The sequence below is a fragment of the Sebastes fasciatus genome, chromosome 17, assembly GCF_043250625.1.
Source record: "Sebastes fasciatus isolate fSebFas1 chromosome 17, fSebFas1.pri, whole genome shotgun sequence".
NCBI lineage: Eukaryota > Metazoa > Chordata > Actinopteri > Perciformes > Sebastidae > Sebastes > Sebastes fasciatus.
This window is the reverse complement of record NC_133811.1, coordinates 1,232,368-1,254,764: the sequence shown is the minus strand read 5'-3', so window position 1 is coordinate 1,254,764 and position 22,397 is coordinate 1,232,368. Positions and strand designations below refer to the sequence as shown.

At 37.4% G+C, this 22,397-nt stretch overlaps 1 protein-coding gene across 1 annotated transcript in view; it reads right to left on the bottom strand.

The window, feature by feature from the left end:
- The window catches only part of LOC141754761 (uncharacterized), a 38,614-nt gene that overhangs the window by 8,075 nt on the left and 8,142 nt on the right, over positions 1–22,397 (bottom strand). The window contains exons 2-3 of the mRNA XM_074614026.1: positions 17,458–18,655; positions 13,422–14,184 (exon numbers count right to left, since the gene is read on the bottom strand). Of these exons, the coding sequence (XP_074470127.1) occupies positions 13,422–14,184; positions 17,458–18,195 (1,501 nt within the window). The 5' untranslated portion in view covers positions 18,196–18,655. The remainder of the gene's footprint in view (positions 1–13,421; positions 14,185–17,457; positions 18,656–22,397) is intronic.

Sequence of the window (22,397 nt, the reverse complement as noted above, 5' to 3'; positions counted from 1 at the left end):
TCAAGATCAATGCCTAACCTTAACTATTGCAGATCGATTCTTAACCTTAACTATTCAAGATCAATGCCTAACCTTAACTATTCAAGATCAATGTCTAACCTTTACTATTCCAGATCAATGCTTAACCTTTACTATTCCAGATCAATGCCCAACCTTAACTCTTCAAGATCAATGCCTAACCTTAACTATTGCAGATCAATTCTTAACCTTAACTATTCAAGATCAATGCCTAACCTTAACTATTCAAGATCAATGTCTAACCTTTACTATTCCAGATCAATGCTTAACCTTAACTATTCAAGATCAATGTCTAACCTTAACTATTCAAGATCAATGCCTATTCCAGATCAATGTCTAACCTTAACTATTCAAGATCAATGTCTAACCTTAACTATTCAAGATCAATTCTTATCTTAACTATTCAAGATCAATGCTTAACTTTAACTATTCAAGATCAATGCCTATTCAAGATCAATGTCTAACCTTAACTATTCAAGATCAATGCCTAACCTTAACTATTCAAGATCAATGCCTATTCAAGATCAATGTCTAACCTTAACTATTCAAGATCAATGCCTTACCTTAACTTTTCAAGATCAATGCCTATTCAAAATCAATGTCTAACCTTAACTATTCAAGATCTTGGCCTAACCTTAACTATTCAAGATCAATGCTTGACCTTAACTATTCCAGATCAATGCCTTACCTTAACTATTCAAGATCAATGTCTAACCTTAACTATTCAAGATCAATGCTTAACCTTAACTATTCCAGATCAATGCCTAACCTTAACTATTCCAGATCAATGCCTTACCTTAATTATTCAAGATCAATGCCTATTCAAGATCAATATCTAACCTTAACTATTCAAGATCAATGCCTAACCTTAACTATTCAAGATCAATGCCTATTCAAGATCAATGTCTAGCCTTAACTATTCCAGATCAATGCTTACCTTAACTATTCCAGATCAATGCCTTACCTTAACTATTCAAGATCAATGCCTATTCAAGATCAATGTCTAACCATAACTATTTAAGATCAATGCTTAATCTTAACTATTCCAGATCAATGCCTTACCTTAACTATTCAAGATCAATGTCTAACCTTAACTATTCCAGATCAATGCCTTACCTTAACTATTCAAGATCAATGCCTATTCAAGATCAATGTCTAACCTTAACTATTCAAGATCAATGCTTAAACTTAACTATTCCAGATCAATGCCTAACCTTAACTATTCCAGATCAATGCTTTACCTTAACTATTCAAGATCAATGCCTATTCAAGATCAATGTCTAACCTTAACTATTCAAGATCAATGCTTAACCTTAACTATTCCAGATCAATGCCTTACCTTAATTATTCAAGATCAATGTCTAACCTTAACTATTCAAGATCAATGTCTAACCTTAACTATTCAAGATCAATGCTTAACCTTAACTATTCAAGATCAATGCCTAACCTTAACTATTCAAGATCAATGCTTAACCTTAACTATTCAAGATCAATGCCTAACCTTAACTATTCAAGATCAATGCTTAACCTTAACTATTCTAGATCAATGCTTAACCTTAACTATTCCAGATCAATGCCTAACCTTAACTATTCCAGATCAATGCCTAACCTTAACTATTCAAGATCAATGCCTAACCTTAACTATTCAAGATCAATACCTAACCTTAACTATTCAAGATCAATGCCTAACCTTAACTAGTCCTGATCAATGCTTACCTTAACTATTCCAGATCAATGCTTACCTTAACTATTCCAGATCAATGCCTAACCTTACCTATTCCAGATCAATGCTTTACCTTAACTATTCAAGATCAATGCCTATTCAAGATCAATGTCTAACCTTAACTATTCAAGATCAATGTCTAACCTTAACTATTCCAGATCAATGCTTACATTAACTATTCCAGATCAATGCCTTACCTTAACTATTCAAGATCAATGCCTATTCAAGATCAATGTCTAACCTTAACTATTCAAGATCAATGCTTAACCTTAACTATTCCAGATCAATGCCTTACCTTAACTATTCAAGATCAATGTCTAACCTTAACTATTCCAGATCAATGCCTTACCTTAACTATTCAAGATCAATGCCTATTCAAGATAAATGCCTAACCTTAACTATTCAAGATCAATGCCTAACCTTAACTATTCCAGATCAATGCCTTACCTTAACTATTCAAGATCAATGCCTATTCAAGATCAATGTCTAACCTTAACTATTCCAGGTCAATGCTTAATCTTAACTATTCAAGATCAATGTCTAACCTTAACTATTCAAGATCAATTCTTATCTTAACTATTCAAGATCAATGCTTAACTTTAACTATTCAAGATCAATGCCTATTCAAGAGCAATGTCTAACCTTAACTATTCAAGATCAATGCCTAACCTTAACTATTCAAGATCAATGCCTATTCAAGATCAATGTCTAACCTTAACTATTCAAGATCAATGCCTTACCTTAACTTTTCAAGATCAATGCCTATTCAAAATCAATGTCTAACCTTAACTATTCAAGATCATGGCCTAACCTTAACTATTCAAGATCAATGCTTAACCTTAACTATTCCAGATCAATGCCTTACCTTAACTATTCAAGATCAATGTCTAACCTTAACTATTCAAGATCAATGCTTAACCTTAACTATTCCAGATCAATGCCTAACCTTAACTATTCCAGATCAATGCCTTACCTTAACTATTCAAGATCAATGCCTATTCAAGATCAATGTCTAACCTTAACTATTCAAGATCAATGCCTAACCTTAACTATTCAAGATCAATGCCTATTCAAGATCAATGTCTAGCCTTAACTATTCCAGATCAATGCTTACCTTAACTATTCAAGATCAATGCCTAACCTTAACTATTGCAGATCAATGCCTAACCTTAACTATTCAAGATCAATGCCTAACCTTAACTATTCAAGATCAATGCCTAACCTTAACTATTCAAGATCAATGTCTAACCTTAACTATTCAAGATCAATGCCTAACCTTTACTATTCCAGATCAATGCCCAACCTTAACTATTCAAGATCAATGCCTAACCTTAACTATTCAAGATCAATGCCTATTTAAGATCAATGTCTAGCCTTAACTATTCAAGATCAATGCCTAACCTTAACTATTGCAGATCAATGCCTAACCTTAACTATTCAAGATCAATGCCTAACCTTAACTATTCAAGATCAATGCCTAACCTTAACTATTCAAGATCAATGTCTAACCTTAACTATTCAAGATCAATGCCTAACCTTTACTATTCCAGATCAATGCCCAACCTTAACTATTCAAGATCAATGCCTAACCTTAACTATTGCAGATCGATTCTTAACCTTAACTATTCAAGATCAATGCCTAACCTTAACTATTCAAGATCAATGTCTAACCTTTACTATTCCAGATCAATGCTTAACCTTTACTATTCCAGATCAATGCCCAACCTTAACTCTTCAAGATCAATGCCTAACCTTAACTATTGCAGATCAATTCTTAACCTTAACTATTCAAGATCAATGCCTAACCTTAACTATTCAAGATCAATGTCTAACCTTTACTATTCCAGATCAATGCTTAACCTTAACTATTCAAGATCAATGTCTAACCTTAACTATTCAAGATCAATGCCTATTCCAGATCAATGTCTAACCTTAACTATTCAAGATCAATGTCTAACCTTAACTATTCAAGATCAATTCTTATCTTAACTATTCAAGATCAATGCTTAACTTTAACTATTCAAGATCAATGCCTATTCAAGATCAATGTCTAACCTTAACTATTCAAGATCAATGCCTAACCTTAACTATTCAAGATCAATGCCTATTCAAGATCAATGTCTAACCTTAACTATTCAAGATCAATGCCTTACCTTAACTTTTCAAGATCAATGCCTATTCAAAATCAATGTCTAACCTTAACTATTCAAGATCTTGGCCTAACCTTAACTATTCAAGATCAATGCTTGACCTTAACTATTCCAGATCAATGCCTTACCTTAACTATTCAAGATCAATGTCTAACCTTAACTATTCAAGATCAATGCTTAACCTTAACTATTCCAGATCAATGCCTAACCTTAACTATTCCAGATCAATGCCTTACCTTAATTATTCAAGATCAATGCCTATTCAAGATCAATATCTAACCTTAACTATTCAAGATCAATGCCTAACCTTAACTATTCAAGATCAATGCCTATTCAAGATCAATGTCTAGCCTTAACTATTCCAGATCAATGCTTACCTTAACTATTCCAGATCAATGCCTTACCTTAACTATTCAAGATCAATGCCTATTCAAGATCAATGTCTAACCATAACTATTTAAGATCAATGCTTAATCTTAACTATTCCAGATCAATGCCTTACCTTAACTATTCAAGATCAATGTTTAACCTTAACTATTCCAGATCAATGCCTTACCTTAACTATTCAAGATCAATGCCTATTCAAGATCAATGTCTAACCTTAACTATTCAAGATCAATGCTTAAACTTAACTATTCCAGATCAATGCCTAACCTTAACTATTCCAGATCAATGCTTTACCTTAACTATTCAAGATCAATGCCTAATCAAGATCAATGTCTAACCTTAACTATTCAAGATCAATGCTTAACCTTAACTATTCCAGATCAATGCCTTACCTTAACTATTCAAGATCAATGTCTAACCTTAACTATTCAAGATCAATGTCTAACCTTAACTATTCAAGATCAATGCTTAACCTTAACTATTCAAGATCAATGCCTAACCTTAACTATTCAAGATCAATGCTTAACCTTAACTATTCAAGATCAATGCCTAACCTTAACTATTCAAGATCAATGCTTAACCTTAACTATTCAAGATCAATGCTTAACCTTAACTATTCCAGATCAATGCCTAACCTTAACTATTCCAGATCAATGCCTAACCTTAACTATTCAAGATCAATGCCTAACCTTAACTATTCAAGATCAATACCTAACCTTAACTATTCAAGATCAATGCCTAACCTTAACTAGTCCTGATCAATGCTTACCTTAACTATTCCAGATCAATGCTTACCTTAACTATTCCAGATCAATGCCTAACCTTACCTATTCCAGATCAATGCTTTACCTTAACTATTCAAGATCAATGCCTATTCAAGATCAATGTCTAACCTTAACTATTCAATATCAATGTCTAACCTTAACTATTCCAGATCAATGCTTACATTAACTATTCCAGATCAATGCCTTACTTTAACTATTCAAGATCAATGCCTATTCAAGATCAATGTCTAACCTTAACTATTCAAGATCAATGCTTAACCTTAACTATTCCAGATCAATGCCTTACCTTAACTATTCAAGATCAATGTCTAACCTTAACTATTCCAGATCAATGCCTTACCTTAACTATTCAAGATCAATGCCTATTCAAGATAAATGCCTAACCTTAACTATTCAAGATCAATGCCTAACCTTAACTATTCCAGATCAATGCCTTACCTTAACTATTCAAGATCAATGCCTATTCAAGATCAATGTCTAACCTTAACTATTCCAGGTCAATGCTTAATCTTAACTATTCAAGATCAATGTCTAACCTTAACTATTCAAGATCAATTCTTATCTTAACTATTCAAGATCAATGCTTAACTTTAACTATTCAAGATCAATGCCTATTCAAGAGCAATGTCTAACCTTAACTATTCAAGATCAATGCCTAACCTTAACTATTCAAGATCAATGCCTATTCAAGATCAATGTCTAACCTTAACTATTCAAGATCAATGCCTTACCTTAACTTTTCAAGATCAATGCCTATTCAAAATCAATGTCTAACCTTAACTATTCAAGATCATGGCCTAACCTTAACTATTCAAGATCAATGCTTAACCTTAACTATTCCAGATCAATGCCTAACCTTAACTATTGCAGATCAATGCCTAACCTTAACTATTCAAGATCAATGCCTAACCTTAACTATTCAAGATCAATGCCTAACCTTTACTATTCCAGATCAATGCCCAACCTTAACTATTCAAGATCAATGCCTAACCTTAACTATTGCAGATCGATTCTTAACCTTAACTATTCAAGATCAATGCCTAACCTTAACTATTCAAGATCAATGTCTAACCTTTACTATTCCAGATCAATGCTTAACCTTTACTATTCCAGATCAATGCCCAACCTTAACTCTTCAAGATCAATGCCTAACCTTAACTATTGCAGATCAATTCTTAACCTTAACTATTCAAGATCAATGCCTAACCTTAACTATTCAAGATCAATGTTTAACCTTTACTATTCCAGATCAATGCTTAACCTTAACTATTCAAGATCAATGTCTAACCTTAACTATTCAAGATCAATGCCTATTCCAGATCAATGTCTAACCTTAACTATTCAAGATCAATGTCTAACCTTAACTATTCCAGGTCAATGCTTAACCTTAACTATTCAAGATCAATGTCTAACCTTAACTATTCAAGATCAATTCTTATCTTAACTATTCAAGATCAATGCTTAACTTTAACTATTCAAGATCAATGCCTATTCAAGATCAATGTCTAACCTTAACTATTCAAGATCAATGCCTAACCTTAACTATTCAAGATCAATGCCTATTCAAGATCAATGTCTAACCTTAACTATTCAAGATCAATGCCTTACCTTAACTTTTCAAGATCAATGCCTATTCAAGATCAATATCTAACCTTAACTATTCAAGATCAATGCCTAACCTTAACTATTCAAGATCAATGCCTATTCAAGATCAATGTCTAGCCTTAACTATTCCAGATCAATGCTTACCTTAACTATTCCAGATCAATGCCTTACCTTAACTATTCAAGATCAATGCCTATTCAAGATCAATGTCTAACCATAACTATTCAAGATCAATGCTTAATCTTAACTATTCCAGATCAATGCCTTACCTTAACTATTCAAGATCAATGTCTAACCTTAACTATTCCAGATCAATGCCTTACCTTAACTATTCAAGATCAATGCCTAACCTTAACTATTCAAGATCAATGCTTAACCTTAACTATTCAAGATCAATGCCTAACCTTAACTATTCAAGATCAATGCTCAACCTTAACTATTCAAGATCAATGCTTAACCTTAACTATTCCAGATCAATGCCTAACCTTAACTATTCCAGATCAATGCCTAACCTTAACTATTCAAGATCAATGCCTAACCTTAACTATTCAAGATCAATGTCTAACCTTAACTATTCAAGATCAATGTCTAACCTTAACTATTCAAGATTAATGCCTAACCTTTACTATTCCAGATCAATGCCCAACCTTAACTATTCAAGATCAATGCCTAACCTTAACTATTGCAGATCGATTCTTAACCTTAACTATTCAAGATCAATGCCTAACCTTAACTATTCAAGATCAATGTCTAACCTTTACTATTCCAGATCAATGCTTAACCTTTACTATTCCAGATCAATGCCCAACCTTAACTCTTCAAGATCAATGCCTAACCTTAACTATTGCAGATCAATTCTTAACCTTAACTATTCAAGATCAATGCCTAACCTTAACTATTCAAGATCAATGTCTAACCTTTACTATTCCAGATCAATGCTTAACCTTAACTATTCAAGATCAATGTCTAACCTTAACTATTCAAGATCAATTCTTATCTTAACTATTCAAGATCAATGCTTAACTTTAACTATTCAAGATCAATGCCTATTCAAGATCAATGTCTAACCTTAACTATTCAAGATCAATGCCTAACCTTAACTATTCAAGATCAATGCCTATTCAAGATCAATGTCTAACCTTAACTATTCAAGATCAATGCCTTACCTTAACTTTTCAAGATCAATGCCTATTCAAAATCAATGTCTAACCTTAACTATTCAAGATCTTGGCCTAACCTTAACTATTCAAGATCAATGCTTGACCTTAACTATTCCAGATCAATGCCTTACCTTAACTATTCAAGATCAATGTCTAACCTTAACTATTCAAGATCAATGCTTAACCTTAACTATTCCAGATCAATGCCTAACCTTAACTATTCCAGATCAATGCCTTACCTTAATTATTCAAGATCAATGCCTATTCAAGATCAATATCTAACCTTAACTATTCAAGATCAATGCCTAACCTTAACTATTCAAGATCAATGCCTATTCAAGATCAATGTCTAGCCTTAACTATTCCAGATCAATGCTTACCTTAACTATTCCAGATCAATGCCTTACCTTAACTATTCAAGATCAATGCCTATTCAAGATCAATGTCTAACCATAACTATTTAAGATCAATGCTTAATCTTAACTATTCCAGATCAATGCCTTACCTTAACTATTCAAGATCAATGTTTAACCTTAACTATTCCAGATCAATGCCTTACCTTAACTATTCAAGATCAATGCCTATTCAAGATCAATGTCTAACCTTAACTATTCAAGATCAATGCTTAAACTTAACTATTCCAGATCAATGCCTAACCTTAACTATTCCAGATCAATGCTTTACCTTAACTATTCAAGATCAATGCCTATTCAAGATCAATTTCTAACCTTAACTATTCAAGATCAATGCTTAACCTTAACTATTCCAGATCAATGCCTTACCTTAACTATTCAAGATCAATGTCTAACCTTAACTATTCAAGATCAATGTCTAACCTTAACTATTCAAGATCAATGCTTAACCTTAACTATTCAAGATCAATGCCTAACCTTAACTATTCAAGATCAATGCTTAACCTTAACTATTCAAGATCAATGCCTAACCTTAACTATTCAAGATCAATGCTTAACCTTAACTATTCAAGATCAATGCTTAACCTTAACTATTCCAGATCAATGCCTAACCTTAACTATTCCAGATCAATGCCTAACCTTAACTATTCAAGATCAATGCCTAACCTTAACTATTCAAGATCAATACCTAACCTTAACTATTCAAGATCAATGCCTAACCTTAACTAGTCCTGATCAATGCTTACCTTAACTATTCCAGATCAATGCTTACCTTAACTATTCCAGATCAATGCCTAACCTTACCTATTCCAGATCAATGCTTTACCTTAACTATTCAAGATCAATGCCTATTCAAGATCAATGTCTAACCTTAACTATTCAAGATCAATGTCTAACCTTAACTATTCCAGATCAATGCTTACATTAACTATTCCAGATCAATGCCTTACTTTAACTATTCAAGATCAATGCCTATTCAAGATCAATGTCTAACCTTAACTATTCAAGATCAATGCTTAACCTTAACTATTCCAGATCAATGCCTTACCTTAACTATTCAAGATCAATGTCTAACCTTAACTATTCCAGATCAATGCCTTACCTTAACTATTCAAGATCAATGCCTATTCAAGATAAATGCCTAACCTTAACTATTCAAGATCAATGCCTAACCTTAACTATTCCAGATCAATGCCTTACCTTAACTATTCAAGATCAATGCCTATTCAAGATCAATGTCTAACCTTAACTATTCCAGGTCAATGCTTAATCTTAACTATTCAAGATCAATGTCTAACCTTAACTATTCAAGATCAATTCTTATCTTAACTATTCAAGATCAATGCTTAACTTTAACTATTCAAGATCAATGCCTATTCAAGAGCAATGTCTAACCTTAACTATTCAAGATCAATGCCTAACCTTAACTATTCAAGATCAATGCCTATTCAAGATCAATGTCTAACCTTAACTATTCAAGATCAATGCCTTACCTTAACTTTTCAAGATCAATGCCTATTCAAAATCAATGTCTAACCTTAACTATTCAAGATCATGGCCTAACCTTAACTATTCAAGATCAATGCTTAACCTTAACTATTCCAGATCAATGCCTTACCTTAACTATTCAAGATCAATGTCTAACCTTAACTATTCAAGATCAATGCTTAACCTTAACTATTCCAGATCAATGCCTTACCTTAACTATTCAAGATCAATGCCTATTCAAGATCAATGTCTAACCTTAACTATTCAAGATCAATGCCTAACCTTAACTATTCAAGATCAATGCCTATTCAAGATCAATGTCTAGCCTTAACTATTCCAGATCAATGGTTACCTTAACTATTCAAGATCAATGCCTAACCTTAACTATTGCAGATCAATGCCTAACCTTAACTATTCAAGATCAATGCCTAACCTTTACTATTCCAGATCAATGCCCAACCTTAACTATTCAAGATCAATGCCTAACCTTAACTATTGCAGATCGATTCTTAACCTTAACTATTCAAGATCAATGCCTAACCTTAACTATTCAAGATCAATGTCTAACCTTTACTATTCCAGATCAATGCTTAACCTTTACTATTCCAGATCAATGCCCAACCTTAACTCTTCAAGATCAATGCCTAACCTTAACTATTGCAGATCAATTCTTAACCTTAACTATTCAAGATCAATGCCTAACCTTAACTATTCAAGATCAATGTTTAACCTTTACTATTCCAGATCAATGCTTAACCTTAACTATTCAAGATCAATGTCTAACCTTAACTATTCAAGATCAATGCCTATTCCAGATCAATGTCTAACCTTAACTATTCAAGATCAATGTCTAACCTTAACTATTCCAGGTCAATGCTTAACCTTAACTATTCAAGATCAATGTCTAACCTTAACTATTCAAGATCAATTCTTATCTTAACTATTCAAGATCAATGCTTAACTTTAACTATTCAAGATCAATGCCTATTCAAGATCAATGTCTAACCTTAACTATTCAAGATCAATGCCTAACCTTAACTATTCAAGATCAATGCCTATTCAAGATCAATGTCTAACCTTAACTATTCAAGATCAATGCCTTACCTTAACTTTTCAAGATCAATGCCTATTCAAGATCAATGTCTAACCTTAACTATTCAAGATCAATGCTTAACCTTAACTATTCCAGATCAATGCCTAACCTTAACTATTCCAGATCAATGCCTTACCTTAATTATTCAAGATCAATGCCTATTCAAGATCAATATCTAACCTTAACTATTCAAGATCAATGCCTAACCTTAACTATTCAAGATCAATGCCTATTCAAGATCAATGTCTAGCCTTAACTATTCCAGATCAATGCTTACCTTAACTATTCCAGATCAATGCCTTACCTTAACTATTCAAGATCAATGCCTATTCAAGATCAATGTCTAACCATAACTATTCAAGATCAATGCTTAATCTTAACTATTCCAGATCAATGCCTTACCTTAACTATTCAAGATCAATGTCTAACCTTAACTATTCCAGATCAATGCCTTACCTTAACTATTCAAGATCAATGCCTATTCAAGATCAATGTCTAACCTTAACTATTCAAGATCAATGCTTAAACTTAACTATTCCAGATCAATGCCTAACCTTAACTATTCCAGATCAATGCTTTACCTTAACTATTCAAGATAAATGCCTATTCAAGATCAACGTCTAACCTTAACTATTCAAGATCAATGCTTAACCTTAACTATTCCAGATCAATGCCTTACCTTAACTATTCAAGATCAATGTCTAACCTTAACTATTCAAGATCAATGTCTAACCTTAACTATTCAAGATCAATGCTTAACCTTAACTATTCAAGATCAATGCCTAACCTTAACTATTCAAGATCAATGCTTAACCTTAACTATTCAAGATCAATGCCTAACCTTAACTATTCAAGATCAATGCTCAACCTTAACTATTCAAGATCAATGCTTAACCTTAACTATTCCAGATCAATGCCTAACCTTAACTATTCCAGATCAATGCCTAACCTTAACTATTCAAGATCAATGCCTAACCTTAACTATTCAAGATCAATACCTAACCTTAACTATTCAAGATCAATGCCTAACCTTAACTAGTCCTGATCAATGCTTACCTTAACTATTCCAGATCAATGCCTAACCTTACCTATTCCAGATCAATGCTTTACCTTAACTATTCAAGATCAATGCCTATTCAAGATCAATGTCTAACCTTAACTATTCAAGATCAATGTCTAACCTTAACTATTCCAGATCAATGCTTACATTAACTATTCCAGATCAATGCCTTACCTTAACTATTCAAGATCAATGCCTATTCAAGATCAATGTCTAACCTTAACTATTCAAGATCAATGCTTAACCTTAACTATTCCAGATCAATGCCTTACCTTAACTATTCAAGATCAATGTCTAACCTTAACTATTCCAGATCAATGCCTTACCTTAACTATTCAAGATCAATGCCTATTCAAGATCAATGTCTAACCTTAACTATTCAAGATCAATGCCTAACCTTAACTATTTAAGATCAATGCCTATTCAAGATCAATGTCTAACTTTAACTATTCCAGATCAATGCTTACCTTAACTATTCTAGATCAATGCCTTACCTTAACTATTCAAGATCATTGCCTATTCAAGATCAATGTCTAACCATAACTATTCAAGATCAATGCTTAACCTTAACTATTCCAGATCAATGCCTTACCTTAACTATTCAAGATCAATGTCTAACCTTAACTATTCCAGATCGATGCCTTACCTTAACTATTCAAGATCAATGCCTATTCAAGATCAATGTCTAACCTTAACTATTCAAGATCAATGCTTAAACTTAACTATTCCAGATCAATGCCTAACCTTAACTATTCCAGATCAATGCTTTACCTTAACTATTCAAGATCAATGCCTATTCAAGATCAATGTCTAACCTTAACTATTCAAGATCAATGCTTAACCTTAACTATTCCAGATCAATGCCTTACCTTAACTATTCAAGATCAATGTCTAAACATAACTATTCAAGATCAATGCTTAACCTTAACTATTCAAGATCAATGCCTAACCTTAACTATTCAAGATCAATGCTTAACCTTAACTATTCAAGATCAATGCCTAACCTTAACTATTCAAGATCAATGCTTAACCTTAACTAGTCAAGATCAATGCCTAACCTTAACTATTCAAGATCAATGCTTAACCTTAACTATTCCAGATCAATGCCTAACCTTAACTATTCCAGATCAATGCCTAACCTTAACTATTCAAGATCAATGCCTAACCTTAACTAGTCCAGATCAATGCTTACCTTAACTATTCCAGATCGTATAAGTTTAGTTTCACACAGGCCATCAACAGCAGTCTCCTAGTTGAAAGTCATGTGTTTGTTTGACCCATCCACCACCTCTCCCCCCACCCTAAGCAGACTCTCTCTCTATTAATACTACGTCACTTGCTCTGACCGTATAATGTCTTGGTGGGTTTACATTGGAGCAGAGAAACACCCTGAAGGTCCAAACACAGCAAACTGTGTCCTTTTCTGTGAGTTAAATGTTGGCTTATAATCACTGCAGCTCTTTAAAATGTAAAAAGAAAAATTATTACAATTATTGAGAGGCTAAAACTGTGTGTGTGTGTATGTGTGTGTGTGTGTACCGTGGTCAGTGTTGCCATGGTGCAGTTGGCCGAGCACTGTTTCCAGCTTGCTGTGCCCCGCGCCCCGCGGATTCGTCTCTTTGCTGTTGAAAGGCAGCCGCTGTGGGTTTTGATCGTTGCCGTGGCGGCTGTCATGGTGGTCGTCAACGCCGTGGTGATTATCATGGTGATCATCGTGATAGTCATCGTGATGTCCAGGTCCGTGGTGATAGTCGTGGTGATCATCGCCGTGGTGGTCATCATGGTGGTCATCATGATGGTCATCGTGGTGGTCATCATGGTGGTCATCGTGATGGTCATCATGGTGGGTGCTTTGATGGTTGCCATGGTGACCACGGTGCCGGCTGTGGTGCCGGTCGTAGCGGTGGTCCTGATGCCGATTATAGTGACCGCTGCGATGGTTGTTCCTGTGGCTACTGTGGTGGTTGTTATAATGGCTGTCGTGGTGGTCGTCACGGTGACCGGTACCACGGTGGTCATCGTGGTGGTCGTCACGGTGACCGGTACCACGGTGGTCATCGTGGTGGTCGTCACGGTGACCGGTACCACGGTTGTCATTGTGGTGGTCGTCACGGTGGCCGTTGCCTTGGTGGTCGTCGTGGTGGTCATCATGATGGTCGTCGTGGTGGTCGTCATGGTGATCGTCATGGTGATCGTCATGGTGATCTCGGTAGTAGCTGTGAAGCTGCTCCTCCAGGGCGGTGATCTTCCGCTGGAGGAGTTCCCTCAGGGAGCTGGAGTAGGAGCTGGACGAGTTCCTGGCCTGCAGAACAACAAACACATCGGTCAGCAAAGAGGCACCAACTCACTGGAGGATTCAGGTAACACATTTCAATTTCATTTTTTTTAATCACCAAGTGCTACTATCTTTCTTCTGCCCTAACCCCCTCAGACTTTGGTGTTTATTTCAAGGAGCAGACCACAGGAATACGTTCACCATCTTTACCATCATCATTATAATCAAATCCTCCAAAGATCTTTGAGTAGAGGTCCTCATTTATAATGGTGAGAAGCTACAAAAAAATTTCATGAAAAATGAATGAATGTTTCAGAGAAAAGCGCTGAGTAGAAGTAGTAGACTGTACACATACATAAATTGCTTGGTTTCGACAAAAAAACTGTTAATTTGACAAAGTAATTCCAACTCAAGTTCAACTGATAGTTTACCCCTCGTTCGCCACCATGGACAGGAAGTCCTAAAAGTGACAAGACAACTGAGCAAACCCGATAAGCTGATGAAGATGTGTAACAGAGAAAAAGCTAGTAAGTGGACCATGAGATGGGAATGTTTTGTACTTCTTTACAAGGTCAAGAATTAACTTTTGCATTTCAAGAAATGACAAATTTAACAAGAACTTGGAGAAAATGACTAAATATAGAAATCACTAAAGAGTCAGAAGTTCTTTGCAGTAAATTCAGTGATATTCAGTGTGAATAAAGAAGAATTATGGAATGACATTTAAAGTTGCAGAGGAATAGTTTCCGCCCCTCCCTCCTCTCCCTTGCTCATCCTTGTCTTCCACACCAGCAAATCCGGCTTTGTTCCTTGCCAGTGCACTCCACGATTAATAGCCTCGTCAGGGAGGATGAAGCTAATTGAAGGTGAGGCTGGCTAGCGCCCTTCGGCGCGTGGCCAGAGGCTGGTGGTGTAGACATCCTGTTAGAGGACAGAGTGAGGGAAGGTAAATCCTGTCTCCACTTCTGTTTCGTCTCACACCTTTCGAGGGAGATTGAAGGGGATTTCTGGCAACACTTTCCCTGAATGCGGCCTGAGACCACCTGCACTAATAACAAGGCTTTCACAGGCCAGCAGGCAGCAGGGTTTAAGTCTCGCAATGTTACACCAGCATCATTAAATGTTGTAACACAAGTGAGACAGCAGAACCACATGTATGGCTTGTTCTAGGTGCTGAAACACAATTTAGAGAATGTAACACATACTGTGTGATGTCTACACAAAGACTAACATTCTGACCAGTGGGCAACCTCCAGGTCTGAGAAGTGAAGCAATGCTGAGAGCCTTAAACCTGCATTCTCTCTACCAGCCAGCAGGGGGCGACTCCTCTGATTGTATAGAAGTCTATGAGAAAATGAGCCTACTTCTCTCTTGATTTATTCCCTCAGTAAACATTGTAAACATGAGTTTATGGCCTCAATCGCTAGTTTCAAGTCTTCTTCAATACAGCATGATGTTCATTTAGTAAATGATGGTCCCATTTAGAGTCAGATAGACCATAAAGCAGGGAATGCTTTAGGGCGGGGCTACCTTGTGATTGACAGGTCGCTACCAAGGCGTTGTGGTGAGAGTTGTCTGGGTTTTCGTCTTACAACTTTAACCCTTTCACTGTGTGTTTTCAGTTCATGAAAGTTAATTGTAACATTTTGTGCACCTAAAAATGTCTTATCCAGCGTTGGGTTATACTTAGCTCCACCCTCTCGTGTCACTTCTGGTTGCAAAAAACCAAGATGGTGACGGCAAAAATGATGAACTTGAGGCTTCAATACTGCAGTCCACAAACCAACGGGTGACGTCACTGTGACTACGTCCACTTCTTATATACAGTCAAAAGTTCCCAGTGAACACCAATTCAGTGCTTTATTGGGCACACACTGAATTCAATTTGAGTTAAAACGTTTTTTAGACGTCTGGATCAGTGGTTCCCAACCTTTATGGCTTGTGACACTGTAAAACGACACAAAGTCTTGGCGTGGTTTCCCCAGAGGAAACAGATCCTTAATCTCAATGCGATTAACCCGGATGAATAAACAGTAAATTAATGTACAGATAACAATTTCTCAGAGAGGCTAGTACCTTCCGTCTTCCTCCTCTAAGCTTCACTCGTCTCACTCCAACATGTGATGGTTGGACACAGGGGTAGTTTAAGGTCAGGGGTGAGGGCTAACCAATTTAGAGCAGCTTCCTGCTTTCAGCCGGAACAGCTCTGAGAGGACATTAGCATCCAATGGCTCAGAGACAACAGACGGACAGCTGTGATATTAGCTTTTAAAGGTGGCCTGTGTCAGACAATGACTGGTTGGTTGATCTGTTTGTGAGACGTATCTCCTTCAACTTTTTGAATCTTATTTAAAATGCTTGTGTTTATTCCAAATATGAAAAATCAAAAATTATCAATCAAAAATTCCCTTTTAATGCAGTGAACACAAACAGTAACCTGTGGGTTACCATGTCTGATGAAACACATCCTTCTTACAGTATTTTGGAAGCGGACAGAACTGGCAGCTGACTCGGTGGCTGAGTTTTTGACCCTTAATGACCCCAATTAAGTCAAACTCTTGACAGGCTTCCGCCTCCATGCAGACTGTTCAGCCTCTCCTTGCAGACACATTACTAAGCATCTCAAAATGTTTGTACAGTTCAGGAGGAGTAAGTCTCTTAAAGAATATTGACCCTTTTCACCTGAAACATCCAAACTTTAATTACAGCCATATGAATATATTTAGATAGGAGACAGCACTGTGCCTTCATAGGAGTCAGTTTGGATCAATGTGGACTGCCGTTATGATGCCTTGAATTCGGCCATTTGGGTTTTTGTCCGTCGTCATCTTGGTCTTTTCCAACCAGAAGTGACACGAGAGGATGGCGATGAGTACAACCGAATGCTGAATAAAATATTTTTAGATGACCAAAATGTTAAAATTATCTTTCATGAATACAAAACACAGAGACAAAAACACGGACAACTCCCAGACCGGACAACGCCGTGGTAGTGACATGTCAATCACAAGGTAGCCCCGCCCTAAAGCATCCCCTGCTTTATGGTCTATGTGACTCTAAACGGGACCATCATTTACTAAATGAACATCATGCTGTATTGAAGAAAACTTGAAACTAGTGGTTGAGACCATAAACTCATGTTTACAATGTTTACTGAGGTAATAAATCAAGTGAGTAGAAGGCTAATTTTCTCATAGACTTCTATACAACCAGACTTCTTTTAGCAACCAGAGGAGTCGCCCCCTGGTTGCAAAAAAAATACCTCTTCTCTGAGCGTGCATTGCAGAATCTTTCACTCACCTGCAAGTTCTCCAGCCTCTCCTTCAGGGTCTGCAGTGTTTTGCCTGTCTGTTCAGGGGAGAAGGAGCTGTGTTTTCCATATGACGAGCCCTTCCGGTGGTGGGGGTCCGACCTGTGGCTACCGTGGGAGTAGTGGTGATCGCTGCTGTGATACGGCGAAGGCCCGTGGTGTGACGACGATGGCGTGTGGTGGCCACCGTGATGCCCGTGGTGGTCATCGTGGTGGCCGTCGTGATGATTGTCGTGGGTGTCGTGATGGTTGTCATGGTGGTCAGGGCCATGGTGACCACCGAAGCCCTCGCACAAGGTGAGCTTGGCGGTCAGCTCCCTGATGGTCTCTCGTTGGTCCAGGATGGTCTCCTTTTGCCTCACGAGGCTCTCGCGCAGGTGCAAGATGGTGGCTTTGGCCTCATCAGACATCACGCCTCTCCGGCTGCTGCCATTGTGACCATTAGTGTGGCCGTTACTGGTCGGTCCATGGGGCACACTGGGTGGGGAATAGCAGCTGGGGTCTGCTTCTGGGGGGATTGGGGTGCAAACAAATTTGGGGCTAATGCCATAGTCATATTCTATGCCAGGCAAACTTCCTGTTGCTGCTGCTGCACATGACAGGAAGTAATAGAAAATGAGAGAACGTAGGGTGAAGAAAGGGAGGATAAACCCCAGAGAGACTCCATCCCATTGCTGGTGTCTTGCAGACAGAGGCATGAGGCTCAGAGGACTGACCTCTCTGGCCATATTTGGCCCGAGTCCAAGTTATTCCTCGACAAATGACAGTCCTCCCAGGCCTTAGCTCCGTTGTGATGAACACCATGAATGGAGGTCATATGCGATGGATTGAAAGGTGGTGGGGCAACGCATGTCAACAGTAAAATCGCAGATGTAGCATAAATTCCTTTTAGAGGACAAGCAGCACAAACTCAAAGGTAGTATTCCAAAAGGCTAAACTCTTTAGCTGTTTGCCTTTAAGACAACCGTGCACTATCACCCAAGATTTCTTGGCTCCATGGTAAGCTAACAAGCTGTGAGATCTGGGCTGATGTATCTTGATAGGTCCTGCTGTCTCTGGGGAGAGCTGTTGGGCCGCTGCCAGTCAGGTGATCCTTCTTGGCTCCAAGAGCCTCCTGTGTTCGACAGCCGAAAGTAATCCCTTTAACTTCGGCTTCTAACCACCCATCAGGTCCCGGAGTGCTCTTACCTGTAGGACAGCAAAAAAGATTACAAACATGAAAACTAAATCAAGACAAATGGAGATATAATGGATAATAAATGGAACTTTGATCGAGTTTGTTCCAAAATAATGAGTATATTAATGTTATTGATAATTTCCAGTTTAAAGCATGAATAATTTACATTGCAACCAATTAGAACAACAAAACAAAAACTAGAGATAACGTTCAATAAATCATTGTAATGATGTGGCTATCGTTCATTAAATGAGTGAAGCTTGAATTGGCAGAATGAGATTTAAAGGAAGGGAATCTGGGTCACGACTGACTGAAGAGAAATCTGATTAAATAGATGTAGTAGTTTTATAGCTGGATATATTATGTTTAGATAGCTAACAGGAAGAGAATATGTAGTGAAAGGTGATCTGCATCATAAACAATTCATCTTCAATTATTAAATCACTCCTTCAGTCAGTCAGCATTTCCTGTGGCACTGAGCCAGCACACTACAGTGTAAGTTCACTGAGCCAGCACACTACAGTGTAAGTTCACTGATCCAGCAGACTACAGTGTAAGTTCACTGAGCCAGCAGACTACAGTGTAAGTTCACTGAGCCAGCAGTCTACAGTGTAAGTTCACTGATCCAGCAGACTACAGTGTAAATTCACTGAGCCAGCAGTCTACAGTGTAAGTTCACTGAGCCAGCAGTCTACAGTGTAAGTTCACTGAGCCAGTAGACTACAGTGTAAATTCACTGAGCCAGCACACTACAGTGTAAATTCACCGAGCCAGCAGACTACAGTGTAAATTCACTGAGTGAGCAGACTACAGTGTAAATTCACTGAGCCAGCAGACTACAGTGTAAATTCACTGAGCCAGTAGACTACAGTGTAAGTTTGCTGTGCCAGCAGACTACAGTGTAAATTCACTGATCCAGCAGACTACAGTGTAAATTCACTGAGCCAGTAGACTACAGTGTAAATTCACTGATCCAGCAGACTACAGTGTAAATTCACTGAGCCAGCAGACTACAGTGTAAATTCACTGATCCAGCAGACTACAGTGTAAATTCACTGAGCCAGCAGACTACAGTGTAAATTCAGTGATCCAGTAGACTACAGTGTAAATTCAGTGATCCAGTAGACTACAGTGTAAATTCACTGAGCCAGCAGACTACAGTGTAAATTCAGTGATGCCAGCAGGCAGGTGAACAGCACTAAGGGGGAGGCCAGTGGGGACTCATCAATGTTGCAGCAGGCCGCAGTGTAATGAGATTACAGCCAATTAATCTGCCCCCAAAACCCCAGCCCTGCAATTCACATAATTAAAGCTGGTTTTCATTTGAAACATGGGTGGGACTGTGGAGTCCAGTCACTCACACCAGGGCCGTATGAATATTTCCCTTACAATAACAGAATATGTGTCAAATTCTTGCTGGGAAGTAGTATTCCTCACCAGCTCTAAACACGTACAGTCAAAAATGTCAGTTACCCAACATAATCACATCATTCTGCCTAACTGATGAAGGATTCCTGACTATATACATCACAAACTGATGAAGGATTCCTGACTATATACATCACAAACTGATGAAGGTTTCCTGACAATGTACATCACAAACTGATGAAGGTTTCCTGACTATATACATCACAAACTGATGGAACATGAGGGTTTGTTATGGGGGGGTTGGATCATTCTTGTTAAGAAGAAACAGCTGGATGGAGACGGATAACTTTCTTAAGCAGCACTTCACTGTTCTTCACTCTTTGTCAGCTTCACAACAACAACAACGACAACGACAACAACAACAGTGACAGCGACAACAACAACAACAACAACAACAGCAGAAGCAGCAGAAGCAGCAGCAACAACAACAACAGCAGCAACAACAACAACAACAACAACAGCAACAACATTAACAACAACAACAACAACAATAACAGCAGCAACAACAACAACAACAACATTAACAACAACAACAACAACAACAACAACAACAACAAAAACAGCAGCAGCAACAACATTAACAACAACAACAACAACAGCAGCAGCAACAACAACATTAACAACAACAACAAAAACAGCAGCAGCAGCAGCAGCAGCAGCAGCAGCAACAACAGCAACAACATTAACATTAACAACAACAACAACAAGACATGCAGGTTAGGTTAATTGTGGACTCTAAATTGCCCGTAGGTGTGAGTGTGAGCGTGAATGGTTGTCTGTCTCTATGTGTCAGCCCTGCGATGGACTGGCGACCTGTCCAGGGTGTACCCTGCCTTCGCCCAATGTCGGCTGGGATCGGCTCCAGCCCCCCCGCGACCCCTAACGGGATAAGCGGTTGCAGATGGATGGATGCAGATGGATGGAACAACAACAACAACAACAACAACAACAACAGCAGCAGCAGCAACAACACTTCCTTGTTCCTAACTCCCATGTGACTGAACTAACCAATCAGAAGCTAGGAGGACTTCGACTGAGGTAAATGTGAGGAAAACCACAGGGGAGGATTCAGCAGATTATTGTTTTAAGGTCATTGATGAAATGATTTAAACATGTAAATAAAACAGTTAACTGTATAAACATAATTCACCCTTGACTCAAATATATGAATTAACCTCACTTCTGAACTTTCCACTGATATAAACATGTCAGTGGCAACGGTACACACAAAAACTCCATTTTAATTTTTCTATTGGTTGCTTGTTATTGATCAAGGAAATCAAGTGTTTTTTGTTCGGGTGTGACCATTTTATACATTTGTGAAGGGAACAGATTTTAGAATATATAGCTAAGGTAGACAACATTTCTATCTAGTGAAAGTGAGCAGAGCTGATCTATTTAAATGTTTCCAGCTAAAAAGTCAAAAAAACTTCCATCTGTGTCACAGCATAAGACGAGTCTTCCACATGCTTGTTGGGTCAGCCAGAGGGAAAGATGCAAAGCCAAGATGAAGAACACACAGGACACTGTTCACTCTAAGCTCCTTATCTCCACCAGTTCAAACACCCACAGCACCCATTAAGTACAAACTGCTGAGTCTCAGGCACTGCCCTCTCTGTGACACTGTCCTCCTGAGGAAAATGATAGCATTGGTTGTATGTGCACACTTTGTAGGCAATAGTTTGACATTTTGAGAAATTTGCTTTCTTGCCAAGAGTTAGATTAAAAAGATTGATAAGACTTGCATATCTGGACGTTAAATATGAAGCTGCAGCCAGCAACCTGTTAGCTTAGCTTAGCATAAAGACTGGAAACAAGGAGAAACAGCTAGCCTTGGTTTGTACTGAAGTCCACCTACAAGCACCTCAAAATTTAAATCGTCAAAATGGTATACTTTTTCAGTTTAATCTGTACAAAAAGAGAAGTGTAAAAACAACAAGTTGTGTGCTGGAGCCGGACTATTTCTTAGGCTGACCAGTGACTTCCTGGAGCTTCCGCTGGTCCCGGACAACCTCACCGTGACGACAAGACTCAACTCTCATATTGGAACATTTAGAAGAAGATACCTTTTCTCTTTTAGGTATGATATTTTGTTGCCTTCTGTTTGAGATTTTGTTTCAGTTTTGATTTCTTAACCATTTGCTATCAAACAATTCACTTTTTTTTTTTTAGAGCAGGGGTCTCAAACTCGCGGCCCGCGGGCCAATTGCGGCCCGCAAGACGATATTTTGTGGCCCCCACCTTGATATGAAAGTTTAATGTTAGTGCGGCCCGCAAATTTTTTTTTTTTTTATAAAGTTTTTTATAAAGTTTTTTTTGGGGGCA